This window comes from Acartia tonsa, chromosome 6 (genome assembly GCF_053477335.1).
Source record: "Acartia tonsa isolate MP-2025a chromosome 6, ASM5347733v1, whole genome shotgun sequence".
In the NCBI taxonomy this organism is placed as follows: Eukaryota; Metazoa; Arthropoda; class Copepoda; order Calanoida; family Acartiidae; genus Acartia; species Acartia tonsa.
In genome coordinates, this window is record NC_137265.1 from 53,641,332 (window position 1) to 53,667,973 (window position 26,642).

The 26,642-nt window shown below is 30.7% G+C and overlaps 4 protein-coding genes and 2 long non-coding RNA genes across 7 annotated transcripts in view; all 6 read left to right on the forward strand.

Annotated features, from left to right (window-relative positions):
* Positions 1-1,422: 1,422 nt before the first annotated feature.
* LOC145322951 (uncharacterized) lies at positions 1,423-3,212 on the forward strand. The gene is made up of 2 exons (XM_080165342.1): positions 1,423-1,501; positions 2,019-3,212. The coding sequence occupies exon 2, from the start codon at positions 2,033-2,035 to the stop codon at positions 2,855-2,857; it is 825 nt and encodes a 274-aa protein (XP_080021468.1). The 5' UTR covers positions 1,423-1,501; positions 2,019-2,032; the 3' UTR covers positions 2,858-3,212.
* Positions 3,213-4,578: 1,366 nt separating this feature from the next.
* LOC145322952 (uncharacterized) overlaps positions 4,579-26,642 on the forward strand; it is a 30,411-nt gene continuing 8,347 nt past the window's right edge. Inside the window, exons 1-3 of one of the 2 annotated variants that reach the window (XM_080165347.1) lie at positions 4,579-4,652; positions 5,156-5,256; positions 5,527-6,464. In XM_080165347.1, the coding sequence (XP_080021473.1) occupies positions 5,181-5,256; positions 5,527-6,203 (753 nt within the window). In that variant the 5' untranslated portion in view covers positions 4,579-4,652; positions 5,156-5,180 and the 3' untranslated portion in view covers positions 6,204-6,464. Of the gene's footprint in view, positions 4,653-5,155; positions 5,257-5,526; positions 6,465-26,642 lie in introns of those variants that run through there. The other variant, XM_080165346.1, reaches the window with a different exon arrangement.
* Positions 7,226-8,747, forward strand: LOC145322956 (uncharacterized). Its single transcript, XR_013880850.1, has 2 exons — positions 7,226-7,307; positions 7,577-8,747. It is a non-coding gene; the product is annotated as an uncharacterized LOC145322956 (long non-coding RNA).
* Positions 8,745-10,672, forward strand: LOC145322950 (uncharacterized). Its single transcript, XM_080165341.1, has 2 exons — positions 8,745-8,836; positions 9,397-10,672. Exon 2 carries the CDS (start codon positions 9,411-9,413, stop codon positions 10,314-10,316), a length of 906 nt encoding a protein of 301 aa, XP_080021467.1. The 5' UTR covers positions 8,745-8,836; positions 9,397-9,410; the 3' UTR covers positions 10,317-10,672.
* On the forward strand, positions 18,294-21,580 carry LOC145323432 (uncharacterized). Its single transcript, XR_013880974.1, has 3 exons — positions 18,294-18,352; positions 19,012-20,090; positions 20,556-21,580. It is a non-coding gene; the product is annotated as an uncharacterized LOC145323432 (long non-coding RNA).
* LOC145322948 (uncharacterized) lies at positions 21,741-26,526 on the forward strand. The gene is made up of 3 exons (XM_080165340.1): positions 21,741-21,819; positions 23,908-24,000; positions 24,669-26,526. The coding sequence occupies exon 3, from the start codon at positions 24,693-24,695 to the stop codon at positions 25,605-25,607; it is 915 nt and encodes a 304-aa protein (XP_080021466.1). The 5' UTR covers positions 21,741-21,819; positions 23,908-24,000; positions 24,669-24,692; the 3' UTR covers positions 25,608-26,526.

The window sequence follows — 26,642 nt, forward strand, 5'->3', positions numbered from 1 at the left end:
GTGAAAAAGCTTTCTGTACAAGAAGTGATTTAACAGTACATATGAGAATACATACAGGAGAGAAGCCATACTCTTGTGATAAATGTGAAAAAGATTTCCGGACAAATGGTGAGTTAACTTCCCATAAGAGGAACCATACAGCAGAGAAGCCTTACACTTGTGATACATGTACAAAGGCTTTCTCGCGACAAGATGCATTAGCTAAACATAAGAGGATCCATACAGGAGAAAAACCATACTCTTGTGACACATGTGATAAGGCTTTCTCACGCCAAAGCAACTTAATTGTACATAAGAGGATTCACACTAGTGAAAAGCCATACTCTTGTGAATTATGTCAGAAATCTTTTTACACCAAATCAAACCTGACAACACATTATGAATCAGCTAAAAATCTCAAAAAGATAGAATATTCTAACAATAAAGTTCCACCATCTGGTTCTACCAGTTTTGTTGATTGTGTTGAATCTGATATAAAACTAGAGATAAAAGAAGAAGAAACTCTTGATGAGGATCCTATATCTATAAAGATAGAGGCTGAGAGTGTGGAAGTAATTAAAAAAAAGGAAATAAAGGAGGAAGAAGGAATTGAGAGTGAAGAATTTGTTTACGTAGATAAACATAAATCGGTTTGATAAATGAATGAACCTAAATTGCGACTTTGTTGTAAATGTCTATTAGCAAGTGCTTTGTTAAATATTTATTTTTGTATTTAAGATTGGATAAATGTGTAAAAGGGTAGATGCACAAAATGCATTTTAGCTTGAATTTAATGAACCACATATTTTTTCCTGTTTTATGGTTTTAACTATCTTTATTTAATTGTTTAAACTTTCTTTATAGGCCATATATTTAAAAATATTAATTTTCACTAGTTTTGAAAAAAATCGAGTTTTTACATACACTAATTAGACATATTTGAAAGTAACTCAAAACTGCCGGGTAATTTATTTTTATTTCAAATATCTTCAAATTTAACTAGTATATATCTCATATTCTACAAAAGTATGTAGCGGTTCACTTCTATAAGTACCCCCAACTCGTTAAATGCACTTCGTGCACCTGTCCCTTATAATACTTTTCTAAAAATAATTTAAACACTAAATCATGATACTGAAAAAAAATGTTATTGGTACCTATAGATTTTAAAAATGTTTAAATAAGTAGTATCATATCTACTTTGTTTCCTTTACTGTTTAAACCTAAATCTGAGTTTCCCTAAATCTGCGGGGCTAACCTTTACATGTACATTGTACATAACCTATTTACCATAACCTAAAATTGATGAATACTAATTGATATATTATCATAAAAACTTAATTACATTTCAACTAAATCGTGTAACTTTTATATTCAACTAATTAGATCTCAATATTAGAATTGTGTTACTCTTTAATATTAAATACTTTCATATTTATTTTCAGACTGAATATAAAATGAATTGAGGCTCTAAGATTATAAAAGGAAGAAAACACTAGTAATTTGAGTTTAGCAAAGTAAAGTAAGTTAGTTTTTTTATATTACAAATATTATGTAGCAGAACATTTAGAATCAATATTAAAGTTGTGGAATATATATATATGTCTGTCATAAAAGTGAATTAGTTTTCTGTCATCAAATTATTATTTAAACATTTGAGGTTTGGGATGTTTGTTTTCTATAGTATGTTTTTCAAATAAAAAGCTGAAGATGGACATTGAATTACAATAGTCATGTACATGTGAGTGGATAGAAGAGAAAGTGGAATAAGAATTAGATGTAAGAAGAAAGTCTTCATCTAGAAGGTATATCTAGAATACTTTTACTTACATATTGACAAATGTATGGCACACCTAAAATATAGAGTAGCAAGACTAAATAAGATATATGGAATTAGTTTTCATAGACTGACATACGGACACACTTAAAATACACATAGAGTAACCAAACCTTTATTGAAATGATTGTTAAAATCATTAAGACTTAAATTATCATTTCCATTTCTTTACAAGTATTACATTTAATATTATTTATTTCAGGTGCATAATCCATCATGAACAAGTGTCATATCTGCTCCAAGGAATTCTCTAGAAAGAGTGATTTGACAAGACATGTGAGAATTCATACAGGAGAGAAGCCATACAAATGTGATTACTGTGAAAAGGCTTTCTCACAACAAAGTAGTTTAACTGTTCATAAGAGGATCCATTCAGGAGGAGAAAAGCCATACTCTTGTGATACATGTAAAAAAGCTTTTCGTACAAATAATCAGTTAACTGTCCATAAGCGGATCCATACAGGTGAGAAACCATACTCTTGTGATACATGTGAAAAAGCTTTCCGTACAAGTAGTGAGCTAACTGTCCATAAGAGGATCCATACAGGAGAAAAGCCATACTCATGTGATACATGTGAAAAAGCTTTCTCTGAACAAAGTATTTTAACTTCCCACAAAAGGATTCATACAGGAGAGAAGCCATACACTTGTGATACATGTAAAAAGACTTTCTCACAACCAAGTGCATTAACTGTACATAAGAGGATCCATACAGGAGAGAAACCTTACTCTTGTGAAATGTGCCAAAAATTTTTTAAATCAAATTCAGAATTGTTACAACATAATAAATCAGTTGGACATGTAAGGAAGTTAGAATCTACTAAGAATACAGTTCCACCTTCTCCTTCTACCAGTTTTGTTGATTGTGGTGAAGCTGATATTAAACTAGAAATAAAAGAAGAAGAAACTCTAGATGAAGATCCTCTCTCTATCAACATGGAGGCTGAAAATGTTCAAGAAACTATAAAACAGGAAATAGATGGACACACCCCACCTGAAGGCATGTTAGGTTATGGTGGTTTCAGAACATGCTTTCCCTAAATTGAATTAGTAGCTTCCCATAGTAGAAAATTTTAAAATTGCTTTGGTGATCAAATTTTACTTTTATTTTTAGAGTACCTTCACCTAACCTCCTTTATTGTCTAATTTTTTTTAATTGAATGTTAAAGGACATTAAATTAAACAAGAAAGGTTTATTACTCATTAATCAAACCTCATTACCCAAACTTATTAGATACACTTCGTGCAACTGTCCTTTTGGACATTATATCAAATAGCAAAGTAAATAATGAGACTTGCTATATGTATGACATATAGCAAGTCCATATGACTTAGGTGAGTAGATAGAAGAGAAACAATCGGATATATTAAACCAAATATGTATTTTATTTTCAGATGCAAGAACAATCCATTATGAAGAATGTCATATCTGTCTCAAGTATTTCTCTCCCGAGGAATATTTTCTAAACCATTTAGGAGTTCATTAAAAAACATTAAAATGTGATTTTTGTGAAAAGTCGTTTTGTTATCAAGGTGAGCTAAACCGTCACATGAGAATCCACACGAGTGAAAGGCCCTACTCTTGTGAAATCTGTAAAAAAGTTTTTCGCACAAATAATCTGCTAACTCTCCATAAGAGGACTCGCACATGTGAGAAACCATACTCTTGTGATACATGTAAAAGGGCATTTACTTCAAGCAGTAATTCAATAACCCACAAAAGGATTCATACAGAAGAGAAACCATACTCTTGTGATACATGTGAAAAGACTTTCTCACATCAAAACAATTTAAATGTCCATAAGAGAATCCATACAGGAGAGAAGCCATACACTTGTGATTCGTGTGAAAAAGTTTTCTGTACAAATAGTGAGCTAACTGTCCATATGAGGATCCATACAGGAGAGAAGCCATACTCTTGCGATACATGTGAATTTGCTTTCTCACAAAAAAGTTCCTTAACAAAACTCAGGAGAGAAACCATACTCTTGTGATGCATGTGAAAAATCTTTTTATACAAATAGTGAATTTAATGATCATAAATGGATGGACCACACAGATTTGAAGCGTAACTATTGTGAATTATGTCAAAAATCGTATTACTCTAATTCAGACTTGCCAAATCATAATGAATCAGTTGGACATCTTAAGAAGTTGAAATCTGCTGAGATTACATCACCACCCTCTACTTCTACCAGTTTTGTTGATTGTGGTGAATCTGATGTTAAACCAGAGATAAAAGATGAAGAAACTTTTGATAAGGATCCTCTCTCTATCAACATGGAGGCTGAGAATGTTGAAGAACCTATAAAACAGGAAAAAGAAGGAGGTGAAATTGAGGATAAAGATTGTAATGATAAAATAGAACATAAAATTGAAATATTATGAACAATTGGTTTTCTTATGTGAAATACCAAATTTTGTTAAATATTGTATTATTTTTAATGTAAACATTATGGGAGGGGGGGGGGGGGCGGGGTGCCTCTTTCACTTATTAGACTTGATATTAAAGTTAGACTATAGGTTATTTTGGAAAAAACTAACTTTTCTTTTAGGTTATATTTTCAAACATTAATAACTTTTAGTCATAATAATCATGGAGTACGTGAAAGTTGTAACCCTCCCAACACTTACTTTATCTATATGAAATCTGTATATATTATTTTTCTACTTTTGCTGGATATTTGAAATTATTTGGTTAAAAATATTTTTTTTAATTTGCAAATCAAAATCTTTTTTTGTACCTACCTTTTGATTTTTTTCAGATAACGGATAGCAATGAAATGAAAGTACAATTCTTACAGTGTTCATTGGAATAAAAACCGAGATAAATCAGGTAAATATGATTTCTTTCATTAATTGTGCCAGAATTTGTTTTCATCATTTCTTGCAGAATCAGACAATTAGGAATCATTTGAGATTTAATTTTTTATATTTTCCATTTACAACTAACCCCTGCGAGACAAGCTAAATCTTAATTTTATTAATGAGGTACTCACTTCATGTTAAGATTTTTCTCTGACTTTTTTACAGTGCAGCTAGCTTTTTAAGCAACAGCACTACTTTCGCAGTAGCCAAAGAGTCCACACAGGGGTTGGTTAGAATAGATTAGATTCAGAATCAGAAGTAAGTAAGTTATCAACATGTGCACTAGGATAAAACACCACACCATATCTGAAATACTTTTACTTATTTATTGATGGACTCACCCAACATCATATAGAGAAGAAATACTAGTTTTCATAGTGACAGACATACAAGAATATATTGATTATAAAGTAACTAAAATTATTATTTTTAATTCAATACAAGTATTACATTAGATATTACTTATTCCAGGTGTCAGAACAATTAAGAATCCACCATGAACAAGTGTCATATCTGCAGCAATGAATTCTCTAGAAAGAGTGTTTTGATAAGACGTGTAAAAATTCATACAGGTGAAAAACCATTCTAATGTGATACATGTGATAAGGCTGTCCGAACAAGTAATGAGTTAACTCTCAATAATAATTTGGTTTATTTATTATGATATATGTAAATGGTAGTATTCTGATTTCATTACATTAAGGAGATCAATTTTACCTGTTCTAATCCGTACTTTACAAAAATGTTCAATTCTAAAAGGGTTATAATCCTAATTAATCAAATTTTATTTTAGTTCTTTGTAATATAGAAAAGCAGTTTTTTTGAAATTTTTCTTATTTCAGGTGCAAGAACAAAAAAATCCACAATGGACAAGTGTGGTCTTTGCAAGAAGAAAATCTCTTCCAAGGGAAACTCAACATTACATATGAGAACTTTTGAAGGAGAAAAACTGTTCATTTGTGATTTATGTGAAAAGACTTTCTCACAGATAGATCACTTGAAAATTCCAAACACAGATGAGAAAATATTCAAATGTTTAATATGTAAAGAAACTTTCCATACAAATTGTGAGATGGATCTCCATAATTCGATCCATGCAGGAGTAAAGCCATATTCTTGTGATACATGCGAAAAGTCTTTCAAATCTAAAAGTAATTTAAATAACCATAAGAGGATCCATACAGGAGATTACTCTTGTGATACATGTGAAAAAGTGTTCCGTACAACAAGAGAGTTAACTGTCCATGAGAGGTTCCATACAGGAGAGAAACCATACTCTTGTGAATTATGCAAAAAATCTTTTAACTCATGTTCAAACCTGACAACACATAATAAATCCGCTGGACATATCAAGAAGTTAGAATCTATTAAGAATGCAGATCCACCTTCTGCTTCTACCAGTTTTGTTGATTGTGTAGAAGCTGATATTAAGCAAGAAATAAAAGAAGAAGAAACTCTTGATGAGGATCCTCTATCCATCAACATGGAGGCTGAGAGTGTGGAGGAAATAAAGGAGTAAGAAGGAATTTAGAGTGAAGGATTTGTCTTAGCAGATAAAAATAAAAATGTTTGATAAATGCATGAACCTTAATTGCGAATTTGTTGTCAACGTCTTTTAGCAAGAGCTGTATTATGTTTGTATCTAAGATTTGATATAATGTGTAAATGAGTAAATAAATAAAGTTTCTTGCAACATACTTATTATTTTTCAGATAAAAGAATGAAATGAAATGATTTAAAAAAAGATTTATTTGAATTGAACTCTTTATTGTACCAACAGGTATGTGTTATTTTGATGAGAAAACAAATCAATAGAACTGTTTAAAAATGGTATGAGATAACTTTCTTATCCAAGTCTATTTTCGTTAATGCTCTTTCTTGTCAAATTATCTTAGGCAAATTTTTGTTGATACTAAGACTACTTTTTGAGACAAACTTTTTATTTCTAAGTTTGATGACAAATACTTCTTATACACCCTCTTAAATTTTTTTTTTAAATTTCACAAGTTCTTTTCTTCACAGAGTGTATTTAATGAGTAAAGAGAAAGACTTGCTTTTTCATCTTAAATAATGTCCATATGAATAGATACAGTGTATTTAAGTAAAACCCAAAAAAAAAACAATTTAAAATAAGTTTCCTCATCAAAATAGACCAAAAATAGCCTAAAAACCCCATTTCCGCAGGGTTTTTCTTACCTAACCTAACCTTAAAATAAAAGATTTTGGATTTTTTTGCCATTTAGATGTAATACCTATAGGACTAGGCTTATTACCAAGTTTGAAGGGTCTAGCTAAATATTTAAACCATTTTGCTCACGATTTAAGAATAGATGTCATTAGCCCCCCCCCCCCCTTAAAAATTGAGTATATTACAACTAAATTGTATAAAAATTGTTTCTATTTATACATTTTTTTCTATCCTATTGAGCAAGGTATGTCTACCTTCTCTAATTTTTACTATTTCTCATTTTCTTATATTCAATTAATCAGATTTCATTATTATTATTGTGTTTCTAGTAAAATTATAATTATATTTATTTTCAGACTGAATATAAAAATGAATTGAGACCCTCAGATTATAAAAAGAAAGAAAACACGAGTAATTTGTGTTTAGCAAAGTAAAGTAAGTTAGTTTTCTATATTACAAATATTGTGTAGCAGAATCTTTAGAATGTTAAAATTAAATATGTAGGATGTCTATCTGTATCTATATACAATATACATGAGCGCTCTCATGTGACTAGAGAGAGGATAAAGAAGGATAGTGTGACAAAATTTGATGCTCATAGAGTACATCTAATACTTATACCTACGTAGTGACTGATGTTCGGACAGCTTAGTACATGAAGTAATAAGGTCAAAAATCATTACATTAAACATAATTTATTCCAGGTGCAAGAACAATAAAGAAACCATCATGAACAAGTGTCATATCTGCGGCAAGCAATTCTCGATGAAGAGTAGTTTAACAAGACATATGAGAATTCATACAGGTGAGAAGCCTTTCAAATGTGATACATGTGAAATGGCATTTTCAGTCAGTAGTCACCTTACAGTTCACAAAAGGATCCATACTGGTGAGAAATCATACTCTTGTGATACATGTGAAAAGGCTTTCTCACATCAAAGTGCATTAAAAGAACATACAAGGATCCATACAGGAGAGAAGCCTTACTCTTGTGATACATGTGACAAAGCTTTCCGTTCTAGTAGTGAGTTAACAGTCCACAAGAGGATTCATACAGGAGAGAAGCCATACTCTTGTGAATTCTGCCAGAAATCTTATAAAACTAGCACACAATTGGCAATACATAATATTAATAAATCAGCTGGACATCTTAAGAAAATAGAATCTACTAAGAATACAGTTCTACCTTCTACTTCTACCAGTTTTGTTGATTGTAGTGAATCTAAAACAAACTAGAGATAAAAGAAGAAGAAACTTTTGATGAAGATCCTCTCTTTATCAACATGAAGGCTGAGAATATGGAAGTAATTATAAAAGAGGAAATAAAGGAAGAAGGAATTAATTGAGAGTGAAGAATTTGTTTAAGTAGATAAAATGTTTGATAAATGAATGAACCTAAATTGCGAATTTGTTGTGAATGTCTTTAAATAAGTGCTTAATTATGTTTGTTTTTAAGATTTGATGTAATGTGTAAATAATATTACTTCTCCAAAAACAATTTTAAAGAAAAAATCATAAATCTTTGAAAAAAATGTTATTTGTAAAAACTTGTAAATAGGTAGTATCTTATATACTTTGTTTGCTTTATTGTTTAAACATAAATCTGTGTTGCCCTAACCCTGTGGGGCTACCTTGTACATTTACATACCCAATTTACCCTAACCTAAAATTGAGGAATACTAATTGAGATAAAATTTTAAAATTGAATATATTTTAACTAAATTGTATAGAAATTGTTTCTTTTTTTCTATCCTATTGAGCAAGGTATGTCTACCATTTCTAATTTTTATTATTTCTCATTTTCTTTCATTCAATTAATCAGATCTCGTTATTAGAATTGTGTTACTTGTAAAATCATTATTATTTATTTTCAGACTGAATTTAAAATTAATTGAGACTCTGATTTAATAAAGAGAAAAAAAAGACAAAGAAAAACTCCAGTAATTTGAGTTTAGCAAAGTAAAGTAAGTTAGTTTTCTATATTAAAAATATAAACATAAACATAAACATAAACAAAGATGTAGGATGTCTGTCTGTCTGTTATAACTAGTTTTCTGTAATAGAATTATGATTTAAAGAAAACAGTTTGGGTTTGGGATGGTTGTTTTCTATAGTACATATTTTAAATAAAAGCTGAAGAGTGACATTGAATTCAACATCAAAAATAGATCGAGTAATAATACTTTTGTCATGTACATGTGAGTGAATAGAAGAAAAAGTTGGTTAAGAATCAGATGTAAGAGGAGAGTCTTCATATAGTAGGTATATCTAGAATACTTTTACCTACATATTGACATATGTATGGCACACCTAAAATTCAGAGTAGCAAGACTAAATAAGATGTATGGAGTTAGTTTTCATAGACAGACATACGGACACACTTAAATCATATGTAGGGTAACTGATATACCAAAACTGTTTTACCAGTATTTACAGTATTTGAAATGATTATTATAATTTTTAAGGCTTAAAATTGTTATTTCCATTTCTACACAAGTATTACATTTAATATTATTTATTTCAGGTGCCTAATCCATCATGAACAAGTGTCATATCTGCTCCAAGGAATTCTATAACAAGAAAGATTTGACAAGACATGTGGGAATTCATACAGGTGAAAAGCCATACAAATGTGATTACTGTGAAAAGGCTTTCTCACGACAAGGTCATTTGACAATACATATGAGAATGCATACAGGAGAAAAGCCATTTAAATGTGATACATGTGAAAAAGCATTTATTCATAGAGGCAATTTAAAAAAACATGAGAGGATCCATAAAGAGGAAAATCAATATTCTTGTGATACGTGTGGAAAGACTTTTGGTGTCAGTAAAGAGTTGACATTACATAAAAGGATGCATACAGGAGAGAAGTCATACTCTTGTGATACATGTGAAAAAGTTTTCTTACATCAAACGGAATTAACTGAACATAAGAGGATCCATACAGGAAAGAAGCTACACTCTTGTGATACTTGTGATAAAGCTTTCTTACAAAGAAGTGAATTAATTTATCATAAGATAATTCATACAGGAGAGAAGCTATATTCTTGTGAACCATGTGAAAAGGCTTTCTACACAAATGGTGAGTTAACTATCCATAAAAGGATACATACAGGAGAGGTGCCATATTCTTGTGAATTATGCCAGATATCTTATTTCATTAGGTCAGACCTGTCAAGACATATTAAAACAGCTAAACATCTCAATAAGTTAGAATCTACTATGAATGCAGATCTACCTTCTGCTTCTACCAGTTTTGTTGATTGTGGTGAAGCTGATATTAAGCAAGAAATAAAAGAAGAAGAAACTCTTGATGAGGATCCTCTCTCTATCAACATTGAGGCTGAGAATGTTAAAGAAACTATAAAGCAGGAAATAGATGAAGAAGAAATTCAGGATAAAGATTGTATTGATATCATAGAACATAAGATTGAAATATGATAAACAAATTATTTTTTTTTATGTGAAATAACAAATTTTGTAAAAATTGTATTATTTTTAATGTAAATATCAAAGTGAGGAGGTTGGGGAGTTTTTCCACTTTTGCTTACTCCGTCATTATTAGGCTTAATATTAATGTTATACTATAGGTTATTTGGGATAAAAAACTTTTCTTTTAGGTTATATCGTCTAAAATTAGTAATAATATAGTAAATAATCACAATGTAAGTGAAAGTGGCAAAACTCCACCCACCCCCTCCCAACACTTACTTTATTTTTATAAAAATCTGTATATATTATTTTTCTACTTTTGCTGGTTATTTTAGATTATTTTTAAAATATTTTTTACTATTTTGCAAAGCATTAAATAGCATTTTTTGTACCCTTTTGATTTTTTTCAGATAACGTATAACAATGAAAGTAGAATTCTTCCATCCTTTATTTGAATAGATAGGGTAAGGGGGGGGGGAAATTTCGTTTTTTTTTCGGTTTTTTGAAAAAAAATGGGGTAAATATTAATATTTTCAAATGAAACCAAGACCAGTAGAAAGCTTACGGAAAGGACTATCAGATCTTAAAAGGACGTTATCCTAGGACTTTTAGAAGTTGGCCGAAATTGACTGCAAAAAAGTTACCAAAAATTCCCCACCAGCAGGGGAATTTTCGGTAATTTTTTTCAACCTAAAAAAAATCGATGAAAAACGGCCAAACGGTCAGTCGAACATAAATAATCAGAATTAGTATAGGTTATAGGGATTATCCACAAAAAAATTTATAATGTTCGGACTATTCCTTCTATGTTAAAAATGATTTTTTTTTAAATACGCGAATTTTCGATTTTTTTTTTCGAAAATTTTTTTTTTTTAAACTTAAAATTAATATAAGAAAAAAACGTATTTTATTACTTTTTAGGCCTGATCCTAAAAAAGCTCACATTGAACTATAGATTTAGCCCAAAAAACATGAAAATTGACCTCAAAAATTGAATTTGAAGCAAAAGTGTCATCTTTGACAAAAATTTACCATTTTCACCCTGCATACATTTTCATTTATGATATTTCTTTCTGTTCATTTTTATCTAGGAATAACATGATATTGTGTCAAAATATTGTTTATAACATCAATAGGGTTCATCTAGGTTGTTAGTAGGTAAGATATTCAGGCTCAAAAAAAACCTAAAAATGAACCTAAACTTAATTAAAATTTCGGATCATGGAAAGAAAACAAAGTCATTCCTAATTAGGACAGAAGTCACTGGAAATTGGTCTAAGGAAGGCTACTTATGTCCTTCATCTAACAAAATCTAACTTAAGGGAGGTGACTTATGTCCTTTGTCTGACAAATTCTTACATTAGGAAGGCTGCTTATGTCCTTCAAGTTGCAAAACTTAGCTTTTCTGTCCTTCACATAGCAAAACCTCACAAAACATAGCATTTCTGTCATTCACATAGCAAATTCTTGCAAAACATAGCATTTATGTCCTTCACATAGCAAATTCTTGCAAAACATAGCAAATTCTTGCAAAACATAGCATTTATGTCCTTCACATAGCAAATTCTTGCAAAACATAGCATTTATGTCCTTCACATAGCAAATTCTTGCAAAACATAGCAAATTCTTGCAAAACATAGCAAATCCTTGCAAAACATAGCATTTATGTCCTTCACATAGCAAATTCTTGCAAAACATAGCAAATTCTTGCAAAACATAGCAAATTCTTGCAAAACATAGCATTTATGTCCTTCACATAGCAAATTCTTGCAAAACATAGCAAATTCTTGCAAAACATAGCATTTATATCCTTCACACAGCAAATTCTTGCAAAACATAGCAAATTCTTGCAAAACATAGCATTTCTGTCCTTCACATAGCAAATTCTTGCAAAACATAGCAAATTCTTGGAAAACTTAGCATTTCTGTCCTTAACATAGCATTTTGGTCCTTCACATAGCAAAATCTCACAAAACATAGGTTTTTCTGACCTTTTTCTACCAGGAGATCAGAACTATATCAGAACACACATAACAAGAGTTATTACATAATACATTAAGAACTCTGCATAAATTATGATAATTCATTATTATTTCCCCTCCCCCCCCCCTATTTAAATTTACCCCTGCATAAATTATGATAATTTATGCTGAGTTAAATGTACTGTTTGAACTTCTATCTAACAGGATATGAGAACTTAATCAGAACACACATAACAAGAGTGACACAAAAGAGGCCAGCTATGGTGCCATGTAGGAAAAGTGGCATTGCATTCTAGGGCCTAAAAGGCGTCATAGCTGGCCCCTTTTCAGTCCATCATATGACATGGGAAGGAGGTTGAGGAGCATTTTATGCAGTCTAAATTCCCAAGAATGCAATGCCACTTTTCCTACATGGCACCACCTCCCATGTCATATGATGGACACAAAAGAGGCCAGCTATGACGCCTTTTAGGAAAAGTGGCATAGCATAGTGGAATTTAGGCTGCATAAAATGCTCCTCAACCTCCTTCCCAAGTCATATGATGGACTGATAAGGGGCCAATTGAATAATTGTTAATCTGAATGTACTATGTAAACACTCTTGTTATGTGTGTTCTGATTAAGTTCTCATATCCTGTTAGATAGAAGTTCAAACAGTACATTTAACTCAGCATAAATTATCATAATTTATGCAGGGGTAGATTTTAAATAGGGGGGGGGGGGGGGGAGGGGTAATAATAATGAATTATCATAATTTATGCAGAGTTAAATGCATAATTGATAATCTTAATGTATTATGTAAAAACTCTTGTTATGTGTATTCTGATTTAGTTCTGATCTCCTGGTAGAAAAAGGTCAGAAAAACCTATGTTTTGTGAGATTTTGCTATGTGAAGGACCAAAATGCTATGTTAAGGACAGAAATGCTAAGTTTTCCAAGAATTTGCTATGTTTTGCAAGAATTTGCTATGTGAAGGACAGAAATGTTATGTTTTGCAAGAATTTGCTATGTTTTGCAAGAATTTGCTATGTTTTGCAAGAATTTGCTATGTTTTGCAAGAATTTGCTATGTGAAGGACATAAATGCTATGTTTTGCAAGAATTTGCTATGTTTTGCAAGAATTTGCTATGTGAAGGACATAAATGCTATGTTTTGCAAGAATTTGCTATGTTTTGCAAGAATTTGCTATGTTTTGCAAGAATTTGCTATGTTTTGCAAGAATTTGCTATGTTTTGCAAGAATTTGCTATGTGAAGGACATAAATGCTATGTTTTGCAAGAATTTGCTATGTGAAGGACCAAAAAGCTAGGTTTTGTGTGGTGAAGGGAGGCTACTTATGTCCTTCCTCTTGCAAAATCTTTGTTAAGGGAGACAAGTTATGCCCTTCATCTAACAAATTCTCACATAAGGGAAGCTACTTATGTCCTTCCTAGGAAGGTGACTTCTGTCCTAATTAAGGAATGACTTTGTTTTCTTTCCATGATCCAAAATTTCTTATTTAAATTTTGAGCCCCGGAGGGTTAGGGGTTAGCGGCAGTGGGGTGACTTCTAATCTAGAAGTTAGTTTATAAGCATGAAAGCTTAAGTATAAGAAATCATCTCTCTTGGTCAAATAGTTCCTGAGAAAATTTAGGTTAGGTTCAATTTTAAATTTTATTTGAGCCCCGGAGGGCTAGGTGTTGGCTGGGGGGGGGAGGGTGACTTCTAAACTAGCAGGTAGCTTAAAAGAATAAAAGCTTAAGTTTAAGAAATCATATCTATTGGTCAAATGGTTCCTGAGAAAATTAAAGTTAGGTTCATTTTAGGGTTTTTTGAGCCCCGGAGGGCTAGGGGTTGGGGGCAAGGGGGTGACTTCTAATCTAGAAGTTAGTTTATAAGCATAAATGCTAAAGTTTAAGAAATCATCTCTACTGGTCAAATAGTTTCTGAAAAAATTAAGGTTAGGTTCATTTTAAGGGTTTTTTGAGCCCCGGGGGGCTAGGGGTTGGCGGCAGGGGGGCAACTTCTAAACTTTAACTTAGTTTATAAGTATAAAAGCTTAAGTTTAAGAAATCATCTCAATTGGTCAAATGGTTCCTGAGAAAATTAAGGTTAGGTTCATTTTTAGGTTTTTTTGAGCCCCAGAGGGCTAGGAGTTGGTGGCAGGGGGGGTGATCTCTAAACTAGAAAGTAGTTTATAAGCATAAAAGCTTAAGTTTAAGAAATTTTCTCTATTGGTCAAACGGTTCCTGAGAAAAATAAGGTTAAGTTAAATTTTAGGTTTTTTTGAGCCCCGGAGGGCTAGGGGTTGGCGGCAAGGGGGTGACTTCTAAACTAGAAGGTAGTTTATAAGCATAAAAGCTTAAGTTTAAGAAATCATCTCTATTGGTCATATGGTTCCTGAGAAAATTAAGGTTAGGTTAGTGAAATACATATAGTAAATTATTTTTGGAAATTACCGAAATTTCCCCCGGCGCCAACTTTGGTCATTTTTGAAAAAAATATTAACCCGATTTTAAAGCTCTCAACGGATTTGGAAAGAGCGGGCAATTCTTAGTTCAAAAGGTTTTTACGGATCAGCTCTAGGTCTTACCAATTTTTGTGTACGTCGATACACACCTACTAAAAAATTAAAAAAAAAAAAAAAATTCGTCCGACTTTGAGACCCAATAAGTTCCCCTAATATTCATCTCACAAAAAATTCATTTTATACTTTTTTGTAGGCAATTTAATAAAGAATAAATTTGCTTCTATGTTTTTTTCTGTCATTTGGAAGGAACATGGAGAAAAAGGTCATTTAATGAAGGTAGGTCGAAATTACCGAAAATAGCCCCTTACCGAAACTTCCCCCGCCTTACCCTAGCTAAGATAAATCAGGTGAATGTGATTATTTACATTAATTGTGCCAAAATTTGTTTTCATCATTTCTCTTAGAATCAGTCAATTTGGAATCATTTGAGATTTTTGTTTTTAGATTTTCCTCTTTACAAAAAAACCCTGTAGCACAAGTATATCTTACTTTTATTAGTGAGCTACTCACTTCATTTTAAGATATTTGAGTAAAATTTCTTTTTTGCTGACTCAGTTTTTCTTTTTGTTACAGTGCAGCTATCTTTATAAGCAACAGGGCTTTTCATGCAGTAGCTAAATGTACAAGTATAATCATGTCAATAACAATAAAAATTAGACAACATGTCTGTAATATACATTAACCTACATAGTGATGGACACACCCTACATATAGAGTAGCTATACAAAATAAGATGGATGTAAGAAGATAGTTTTCCTAGTGTCAAACTTACAAAATACAAAAGTATAACATTAGATATTTATTCTAGGTGCAAGAATAATTAATAATCCATCATGAACAAGTGTCATATCTGTGCTAAGGAATTCTCTACAAAAAGCAATTTAACAGTACATAAGAGAATTCATACAGGAGAGAAGCCATTCAAATCAAATGTGACACATGTGATAAAGCTTTTCTTACAAGTAATAAGTTAACTGTTCACAAGAGGATCCATACAGGAGAGAAGCCATACTCTTGTGATACATGTGAAAAGGCATTCTCGCGACAAGGTGCATTAGCTGAACATAAGAGAATTCATACAGGAGAAAAACCATATTCATGTGATACATGTGAGAAAGAATTTTGTACAAATGGTGAATTAACTGTTCATAAGATGACCCACACAGGTGAGAAACCTTTTTCTTGTGATACATGTGAAAAAACTTTCCAAACATAAGAGGATCCATACAGGAGAGAAGCCATACACTTGTGATACATGTAAAAAGCCTTTCTCACAACTTGGTTCATTAGCTGATCATAAGAGGACCCATACAGGAGAGAAGCTATACTCTTGTGAATTATGTCAGAAATCTTATAAAACTAGTACAGAATTATCAAGGCATAAAAAATCAGCTGGACATCTCAACAAGTTGGAAACTACTAAGAATACAGAATCTTCTGCTTCTACCAGTTTTGTTGATTGTGGTGAAGCTAATGTTAAACTAGAAATAAAAGAAGAAGGAACTCTTGATGTGGATCCTCTCTCTATAAAGATGGAGGCTGAGAGTGTGGAAGTAATTATAAAAGAGGAAATGAAGGAGGAAGAAGGAAGTTAGAGTGAAGAATTTATTTAAGTAGATAAAAATAAATTGTTTGATAAATGTATGAACCTAGTTTTCGAATTTGCTGTAAATGTCTTAATGTGTAAATGATATTTCTTCTCCAAAAATCATTTTAAAGAAAAAATCACAATTCTTAAAAAAAAATGTTATTTGTAATAATGTGTATATAGGAAGTATCTTATATACTTTGTTTGCTTTATTGTTTAAACATAAATCTGCGTTGCTCTAACCTTACAGGGCAACCTTGTACATGCCCAAATTATCCTAACCTAAGTTTGAGGAATACTTATTGATAAAAAAATTATAATTTTTTCTCTTGAACGCCAAAGTTTTTATTTAGAATTGTGTTACATGTAAAATTATTATTATTTTTATTTCAGACTGAATATAAAATGAATTGAGACTTTAAGATTATGAAAAGAAAGAAAACGCGGGTGATTTGAGTTTACAAAGTGAAGTAAGATAATTTTCCATAATATGAATATTATATGTAGCAGAATCTTTGGAAACTTAGTAATGATGTAGGATGTCTGTCTGTCTGTAATAAAAGTTAACAAGTTTTCTGTAATAGAATTATAATTTAAAGAAAACAGTTGGGGTTTGGGATGTTTGTTTTCTAAAGTATGTATTTTAAGTAAAAGCTGAAGAGTGACATTGAATTAAACATCAAAAGTAGATTGAGTAATAATACTTTTGTCATGTACTTGTGAGTGAAAAAGTTGGTTAAGAATTAGATGTAAGAAGAGAGTCTTCATCTAGAAGGTAATCTAGAATACTTTTACCTACATATTGACAGATGTATGACACACCTAAAATATAGAGTAGCAAGACTAAATAAGATGTATGGAGTTAGTTTTCATAGACAGACATACGGACACACTTAAATTATATGTAGGGTAACTGATATACCAAAACTGTTTTACCAGTATTTACAGTATTTAAAATGATTATTATAATTTTTAAGGCTTAAAATTGTTATTTCCATTTCTACACAAGTATTACATTATATAATATTTATTTCAGGTGCAAGAACAATTAATAATCCATCATGAACAATTGTCATATCTGCTCCAAGGAATATTCTACAAAGGGTAGTTTAACGAGACACATGATAATTCATACAGGAGAGAAGCCATTCAAATGTGATTTTTGTGATAAGGCATTTTCAGACAGTAGTGTTTTAACGAGACACAAAATGATCCATACAGGCGAGAAGCCAAACTGTTGTGATACATGTAAAAAAGCTTTCTGTACAAATAGAGAGTTAACTGCCCATAAAATGATCCATATTGGGAACAAGCCATACTCTTGTGAATTATGTAAGATATATGTTTGCTCTAATTCAGAACTGTTAAGACATAATAATTCAGTTACACATCTCATGATGTTAGAATCTACTAAGAATACAGATTCACCTTCTGCTTCTACCAGTTTTGTTGTTTGTGTTGAAGCAGATATTAAACTGGAAATAAAAGAAGAAGAAACTCTTGATGAAGATCCTCTGTCTATCAACATGGAGACTGAGAATGTAAAAGAAGCTATAAAACAGGAAATAGATGGAGAAATTCAGGATAAAGATTCTCTTTCTTGTGAACAGAATCCTAGTTATATAAATAATATTGAAATTGTGGAACATAAAATTGAATATGATTGAAAGATCTAATTTTAGCAAATTAAATTGTTGTAAATAAAGAGACAATACATTACTTACCTAATACATTATTTTATTTCTTTGTTATATAACCAAGAACTTTTGTCAATTTATATTTATTTTCTTACATATTTTTAATTGATTAAATAAGAATTTTAAAGCTATCTCTTTGTGTAAATCTGTAATTCTTGTTTGTTTTCTGTACATATCATATTTTATTTCTTGATTATTTTTTATATTTTCAGAACACAAAAATGAAATTTGATTATATGGAATTATAGAAATATCTCAAATAAAAACAGGTATTTAAACACTCCTTATTTATTAGGTTAGACATTAAAGTGAGGCCATAGGTTATTAGAGATAAAAGATTCCTCTAAAGTTTGTATTTAGGATATAATTCATATATATAAAGAAGTAAGATTTTTTTTTGTCTGTAGCGAAGAATCCCTCTAATAACCGATAAGATATGGGTATCCTTTACAGCCAAGCTACTTTTAAGTATAGGGAATGTTTTTAACTATTTTTGCGGATGGTACCTCCATTATTTGAGGAAATCTTAGATCCAATGGGATAAGTAAAGGATGATAATTTTTGTTTGTTCAGCTTAAGTTCTTATTTGCACAATGTGGAAAATTCAATTTCTGTAATTCTTAGGAAATGTGAGGCTAGAGAAAACTCATGTAAAATCAGACTCAGTATTCATAAGATCTTCTATTTTTAGGAATTTAATTATAAGTCAAGTCATTTTGTTGAAGCAATTAAAGAAAAATATCTTTCCATTTTCTGTAAAAAATAGTCAATCTATATAAGGTTTGTATGTATGTAGCCTTATTCTCTAAAGTTAGGATTCAGATGCACGAGGTTTCAAAAGTGCTATTCTAAGTTTAATATTAATATAAATGTAATGTAGATAATTTTACCTCTTTAATAACTATTTTTAAATTTGTTTAATTTTAAGGTTGACTAATCTGTACTGACAATGAATTCTCTCCAGACAGATGGAAAACCATTCAAATGTGAAATATGTAATATGACATTCTCACACTATGACAGCTTTACCAGTCATGTTGATATTCATTCTTTACCAAGGATTCCCACAGGTGAGAACCAATTCCAATGTGATTTTTGTGAAAAGTATTTTTCAAAAAACAGTGCATTAACAAGCCACAGAAGGATCCACACTGGTGAGAAACCATACTCTTGTGATACATGTGGAAAATCATTTTGTACAAATAGTGCGTTAACTGTACATAAAAGGGCCCACACTGGTGAGAAGCCATTCTCTTGTAAGTTATGTCAGAAATCCTATAAATCCACTTCTAGCCTGACTAAACATAAAAAATCAGGTGAACATCTTAAGAAGTTAGAATCTACTAAAAAAACAATTCCACCTTCTGTTCCATACTCTTGTGAATTATGCCAGAAATATTTTAAATTAAGATCAGAACTGTCATTCCATAATGTAACAGCTGAACATCTAAAGAAGTTAGTACCTGCTAAGAATACAGTTTCACCTTCTACTTCTACCAGTTTTGTTGATTGTGGTGAAGCTGATGATAAACTTGAGATAAAAGAAGAAGAAACTAATGATGAAGATCCTCTCTCTATCAACATGGAGGCTGAGAATGTTGAAGAAAATTTAAAACAGGAAATAGAAGAAGAAGAAATTGAGGATAAAGATTGTATTGATATCGTAAAAAATAAAATTGAAATATGATGAACCATGAGTTTGTAAATATTGTAATATTCTTAATGTAATATTAATAACTCTATTTTTATATTTAAGATGATGTATGTAGCTATTCAAAAGATTCTTCTAACCTAATGTCCTCAGTATTTTTGATGATCTATCTCTTGTTCATGTAATATCTTGGGATGTAAATATCCATTTATGGTAAAGATTGTGTTAGTAAATAACTCATTTAATTTATTTTCAGACTGAATGTAAAATGAAATAAAACTCCAGATTATAAAACTAAAATCAGTAGAAACATAAAGATAAAGAAAAGACAAGTAAATTGAGTTTAGCAAATCAAAGTAAGTTATTTTTTTATGCATATATAAAAACAAGTTTGAAAAAAAGCAATGCAATTTAATATCAGATTGTTGGATATACTAAAATTTCTTGAATAGATGAAATAGTTTTAAGAATAAACTTACATTTTTAATACTTGATAATAGGGATGCTTTGCTTACAACAATCTACATCATTGTCCTAGGAATTATAATTTAAAAAATCATATGAATAGTTAAAAATCAACATATTCTAAATTTTTGATGTACAGAAATACTGGTAACGATTATAGAGTTGCTATGGTAGTTAAGATATTGATATAAGGAGAAAGTTTTCAAAGTTTTCCTAAGTGTTGAAAGGCCTTTGGACATGATCTTAAATAAATCTTAAATTCATTAAAAATGAAATGCTTCAAAAATAATGATAAATAATTGGAATAATTATCTTTAAATCTACATTAGTATTACATTAAATATTATATTTTCCAGGTGCAAGAACAATTAATAATCCATCATGAACCATTGTCATATCTGCTGCAAAGAATTCTCTTACAAGAACCTTTTAAGAGCCATTTAAATGTGTTAGATGTGAAAAGTCTTTCTCACAACAAATTCAATTAACTGAACATATAAGGATCCATACAGGAGAGAAGCCTTACTCTTGTGATACATGTGATAAGGCTTTTACAACGAATGGTCAGTTAACTGTTCATAAGAGGATCCATACAGGAGAGAAGCCATACTCTTGTGATACATGTGAAATGGCGTTTTCAAACAGTACTGGATTGAGACATCACAGAAGAATCCATACAGTTGAGAAACCATTCAAATGTGATACATGCGAAAAATCTTTCTCACAACAAAGTGCATTAACTCTTCATAAGAGGATCCATACAGGAGAGAAGCCATACTCTTGTAATACATGTAAAATTGCCTTCTCACAACAAAATGGATTAATTGTACATCAGAGGATCCATACAGGAGAGAAGCCATACTCTTGTAAATTATGCCAGAAATCTTATTACACTAGTTTTGACAGCTGGACATCTGAAAAAGTTAGAAACTATTAAGAATGCAGTTCCACCTTCTGCTTCTACCAGTTTTGTTGATTGTGGAGAAGCTAATATTAAACTAGAAATAAAAGAAGAAGAAATTCTTGATGAAGATCCTCTCTCTGTCAACTTAAAGGCTGAGAATGTTTTAGAAACTATAAAACAGGAAATAGAAGGAGAAGAAATTGAGGATAAAGATTCTATTGATATCGTAGAACATAAAATTGAAATATGATGAACAATTTGTTTTCTTATGTGAAATACCAAATTTTGTAAATATTGTTTTGTTGTTAATGTAAATATTAAAGGGAGGGGAGTTTTGCCACTTTTACTTACCCCATCATTATTAGACTTGATATTAAAGCCAGGCCATAGGTTATTCTGGATAAAACTTTATCTTTCGGTTATATTGTCTAACATTAATACCTAGCCTAATAATCACGGAGTAAGTAAAACTGGCAAAACTCCCCCCCCCCCCCCCGAATCCTTACTTTATTTTTATAAAATCGGTATGTATTATTTTTCTACTCTTGCTGGTTATTTAAGATTATTTGGTTAAAAATATTTTTTTTCTATTTTGTAAATCAAAACTTATCATTTTTTGTACCTTTTAATTTTTTTCAGATAATGGATAACAATGAAATTAAAGTAGAGTAGAATTATTCCAGCCTTTATTAGAATAAAAAGCTAAGATAAATCAGGTAAATGTGATTACTTTCATTAATTGTGCCAGAATTTGTTTTCATCATTGATCTCAGAATCAGACAATTTGGAATCTTTTTAGATTTTCCAATTACAACTAACCCCTTCGAGACAAGCTAATTCTTAATTTTATTAGTGAGCTACTCACTTCACTTTAAGATATTTGAACAAAATATCTCTTTTTGCTGACTCAATATTTCTCTTTTTTGTAGTGCAACTATCTTTATAAGCTACAGAGTTTGTCTCGCAGTAGTCAAAGAGTTCCAACAGGATTTAGTTACAAGGAGAAAAATTATTGAGAAAAAATCAAATTTTTAAATTATTACAAAGGGGGACGTAGTTTGTGCTAAAAGGTTTGAGTTTTAAGGCTTAAAAACAGTAGTAGAACGATAAAATTTTTGTAAAAAAAAATTTTCTCTATAGATCTTTTCAATAAGGAATACACATATTTAGTGAATATTATCGTTCTTCTACTGTTTTAAGCTTTAAAACTCACTTTTTTACGGAATATTAGCACAACATACCTTTTTAAAAGCGAATTTTTATGTGATCTAATTATCCGTTTCATCTGATTTTTGGTCTATTGATTCCTGGGACAACAAAGAACAATAGTATAAGCGAAGCAACTCTATAATCAAGTCTGAAAAATGTATGTATGTCCATAAACATTATCATGTATCAAGCAGTTTTTCAACTAATTTACTTACAATTTTGCTTCGACTCTTTCGATACTTTTATATTCTGATTATTCAGTTCAGACACTATACAAGTGTCAATGTCCGTTTGCCCTACCGTTTCAGTGCTTCGCTTTTATGGATGTTGTCATCCTTGTTTTAATTACATTAATGAGAAACAAATTCCATGCTGTTTGTGTGAAAGATTCCTATTACAAACTTAAATACTTACTCAAGAAATTTTTCAATCTTAAAAATTAAATGTCCAAATGTCTTCTGGTTTTTACTTTAACCAAAACATTTAATTAATTTTTACTGTTTGAGAAAAGGTTATCACAATATATGAAGTATAGGAAATCCAATGTACTTTATAAATGTGTTGGAGTAGTTTTAAGCTATTTTTTTAACCCCCCTCCACCATCCACTAATGGCTAGGGGCGAAGCAGCTGGTTGTTACTAAACAGTACTAATAAAGTTTAACATCCAGGGATCTTAAGGGATAAGACAATGAACGATAAATTGAAATACATCCCCAATAAAGAAAATGAACCCTTCTGTATATTATTGGTTGAAAAGTTTGGGTACTACAAACAAAAGAAAATTCAATAAATGTAGGACGGCGTTTTAATTATTTTTTGTTTTTGGCAATTTCTCTGGGGAGGATTGTTGCTCTCCAAAAATAGCAATAAACCTTCCCAGGACCTCTGAGAAGGTGTAAAGAAGAATCACATCGGTTTAGCGGTTAGCGAGATCCTTTGGAACTCACAGACAAATAGACATCCTGTTACTTTATTATAAGGATGTAAGGGACAAGGGTATCTTGTTTTAATTTCATATCATATTCTATGCCGACCGCCAGTTTGAGGCTGGCAGCTACCAAGAACTGCTGCCCCCGCCAAAATTTATGTTTTGAGATTTCTAATATAAAATTTACATAAAGATAAACATATTCAGAAAAAAATTGTTCTTATAGCTTCAATAATAAGAATATTACAGCCATTTATTATAAAAAAAAACATAAATTTTTGTTGTAAAATATTATATTGCCGGATATCCGGCTGGATAGTTTCAATATCCGGTGTCCGGCCGGATATTGAAAATGGCCGGATATCCAGCCTCACCGGATATCCTGCCCAACCCTACTAATCGGAATGTATTTATAGTACCCAAAGTTGATGGTCAAACGAAAAAGAAAACGTAATTATAAAGCTTGGGGACTAGTGTAATAATCATCTCAATGTCTCCTCCTCCCTGAATTTGCCGCCATTATCTTTATTGAAAATAACACCATATCATATTTGCTTGTCCAGTTTCTGATTAAAAGTGGGAGGAGTCCGCGTTGAGCATCATATTTAAGTAAATGGGCGGAGATTTTGTTAATTTTAACGAATAATACTATTGTTTATGATTTAGGTTGATAATTGTATCATTGTCAGTCAGTAATTAACATTCACAGTGAACAGAGAGATATCCAATCCATTATACAGATCTACTTTATATCATAAGGTATTTGTATATTTATTATTTAACTGCAAAGATTTTCTATATTTATGGTCCTCCCGTCAGTCCGTAACGGTCAGCTCTTTTCATTAGTTTAGTCATGTTAGAATTGTCCTTTCAATTTCAAACTTGGTGTATTTAGGTACGATTCAGAAAGCGTAGCAACTGTATAATCATGTCTGTACGTCCATTTAAAGCATGTTGATTTTTAACCTTTCTGATATAAAAATTTTATGTGTTACACTTATCCTATTCATCTGATTTTTGGAATACAGATTTCTATTACAGCAAGGTACAATATTATAAGAAATCATCTTTATAATCAAATCCTAAAATTGTAAGTATGTCCTTTAAACAGTATACTGTAATTTTTCAGTTAAAGTAGGAGGAGTTGCTAAATATTCTTAAATTATAAAAACGAAAACTTGGGGATGATGGGAGAGGTTAATATAACCTGAAGATGGGGGGGGGGGGGATAATAAGACCAATCATCCTATGTTTGTCAGATTTGCTTTTATAAATGTTAACATCCTTGTTTATTACTTTCCTTCTACTTTTGTCTGTATGTCTATAACAATAGATCTTAAAGTAAATTAAGGCATATCAGAATTATATATGACTTTGTTTAGTTTGAATATATCAATTTTGTGTTTGAATATATAAATTTTATTTAGTAGATTGAGAGAGGATATACCAGAATGAATGCCTGTGATATTTGTGATAATATGAGGGTTCATACAGGTGAGAAACCATTTTCATGTGATCAATGTGAAAAGACATTTTCTAGTAATAGTAATTTGACCAAACATAAAAGAGTTCATACAGGAGAGAAACCATTCTCATGTGATCAATGTGAAAAGACATTTTCACAAAATATTGAATTGACTGTCCATAAAAGGATCCATACAGGTGAAAAACCATTCTCATGTAGTCAATGTGAAAAGACATTTGCAACTAGTAGTGATTTGACTAAACACAAAAGGATCCACACTGGTGAGAAGCCATACTCATGTGATCAATGTGAAAAAACATTTTCTCACAATGGTGATTTGACTAAACACAAAAGGATCCACACAGGTGAGAAGCCATACTCGTGTAAACTTTGTAACAAAGATTTTACCACTAATTCAGATTTAAAAAGACATTTTAAAACCACTAAACATTTAGAAATGATGAAAACCTGTAATGATACAGTTCCAACTTCTGTATCTATTGATTTAATTAAATGTGAAGAAGTTTATATCAAGGAAGAAATTAAAGAAGAAGAAATATTTGATGAAGATCCTCTCTCTATTCAGTTGAGAGCTGACAATATTGATCCTCAAGATTCTACATTCTACAAGAAATACTCCTGTGATACATATGACAGGGCTTTCTCTCAACTAGGTCATTTAACTATGCACAAGAGGATCCATAAATCAAGTTGGAATATTGTCGCACCTTCTGCTTCTACCAGTTTTGTTGCTTGTTGTGAACCTAATATAAAGATAGAAGAAGAAACATTTGATGAGGATCCTATATCTATAAAGAATGAGGCTCAGAGTGTGGAAGTAATTATAAAAGAGGAAATAAAGGAGGAAGAAGGAATTGAGAGTGAAGAATTGTTTAAGTAGAAAAAAATAAAAATGTTTATAAATGCATTTGTTGTAAATGTCTTTTAAAAAGTTTGTATTTAAGATTTGATGTAATGTGTAAATAATATTACTTCTCCAAAAACAATTTAAAAGAAAAATTCACAATTCTTTGAAAAAAATGTTATTTGTAAAAATGTGTAAATAGGTAGTATCTTATATACTTTGTTAGCTTTGTTGTTTAACTTTAAACATAAACTTGTGTTGTCTTGCGGGGCTACTCTGTACATACCCAACCTAAGTTTGAGAAATACTTATTGATACAATACTGTAAAAATTTATTATATTTGAATATTAAATACCGTTTCTAATAAAACATTTTTTTCTGTCCTTATCTTGATATCGTAGAACATAAAATTAAAATATGATAACACACCCCACCCGCAGGCTTGTTAGGTTAGAAAAAAAAACCGTGGAAACGGTTTACACACTACACAGGATGTACTGTGACCTTATTGTGAGTTCAGAACATGCTTTCACTTAATTGAATTAGTTGCTTCCCATAGTAGAAAATTTTAAATTACTTTTAGTGATCAAATTTTACTTTTATTTTTAGAGTACCTTCACCTAACCTCCTTTATTTTTATTTTGTCTTTCATGTTCATTATGCAAATTTGTTCACATTACGGTTGAATTGACAGATATAGGAGCTTTCTAAAAAAGGTCTCTAACATTTATCTAGCTCCAATACTTTCTGAGATATCTTATTTCAAAGTATTGCTGTAAAAAAGTAAAATTTGATCACCAAAAGTAATTTTAAAATTTTCTATTATGGCAAGGTTTTCCTATAATTTAAGAATCAGTATCATATATATCATGTTTATATTGTTTTTTTACTGTTTATTATTGAATTTAAATAATCTAAATAAAAGTATGAGTTCTTGTATAATGCTCTTGTACAATTTCTGAAAAATCTAACTTTGTATCAACTTTATTTTACTATTTTGATTCTGGTCCTATTGAATGGGGAACATTATATATTCATCTAATTGTGTCTTACATTATTCTTATTATTTT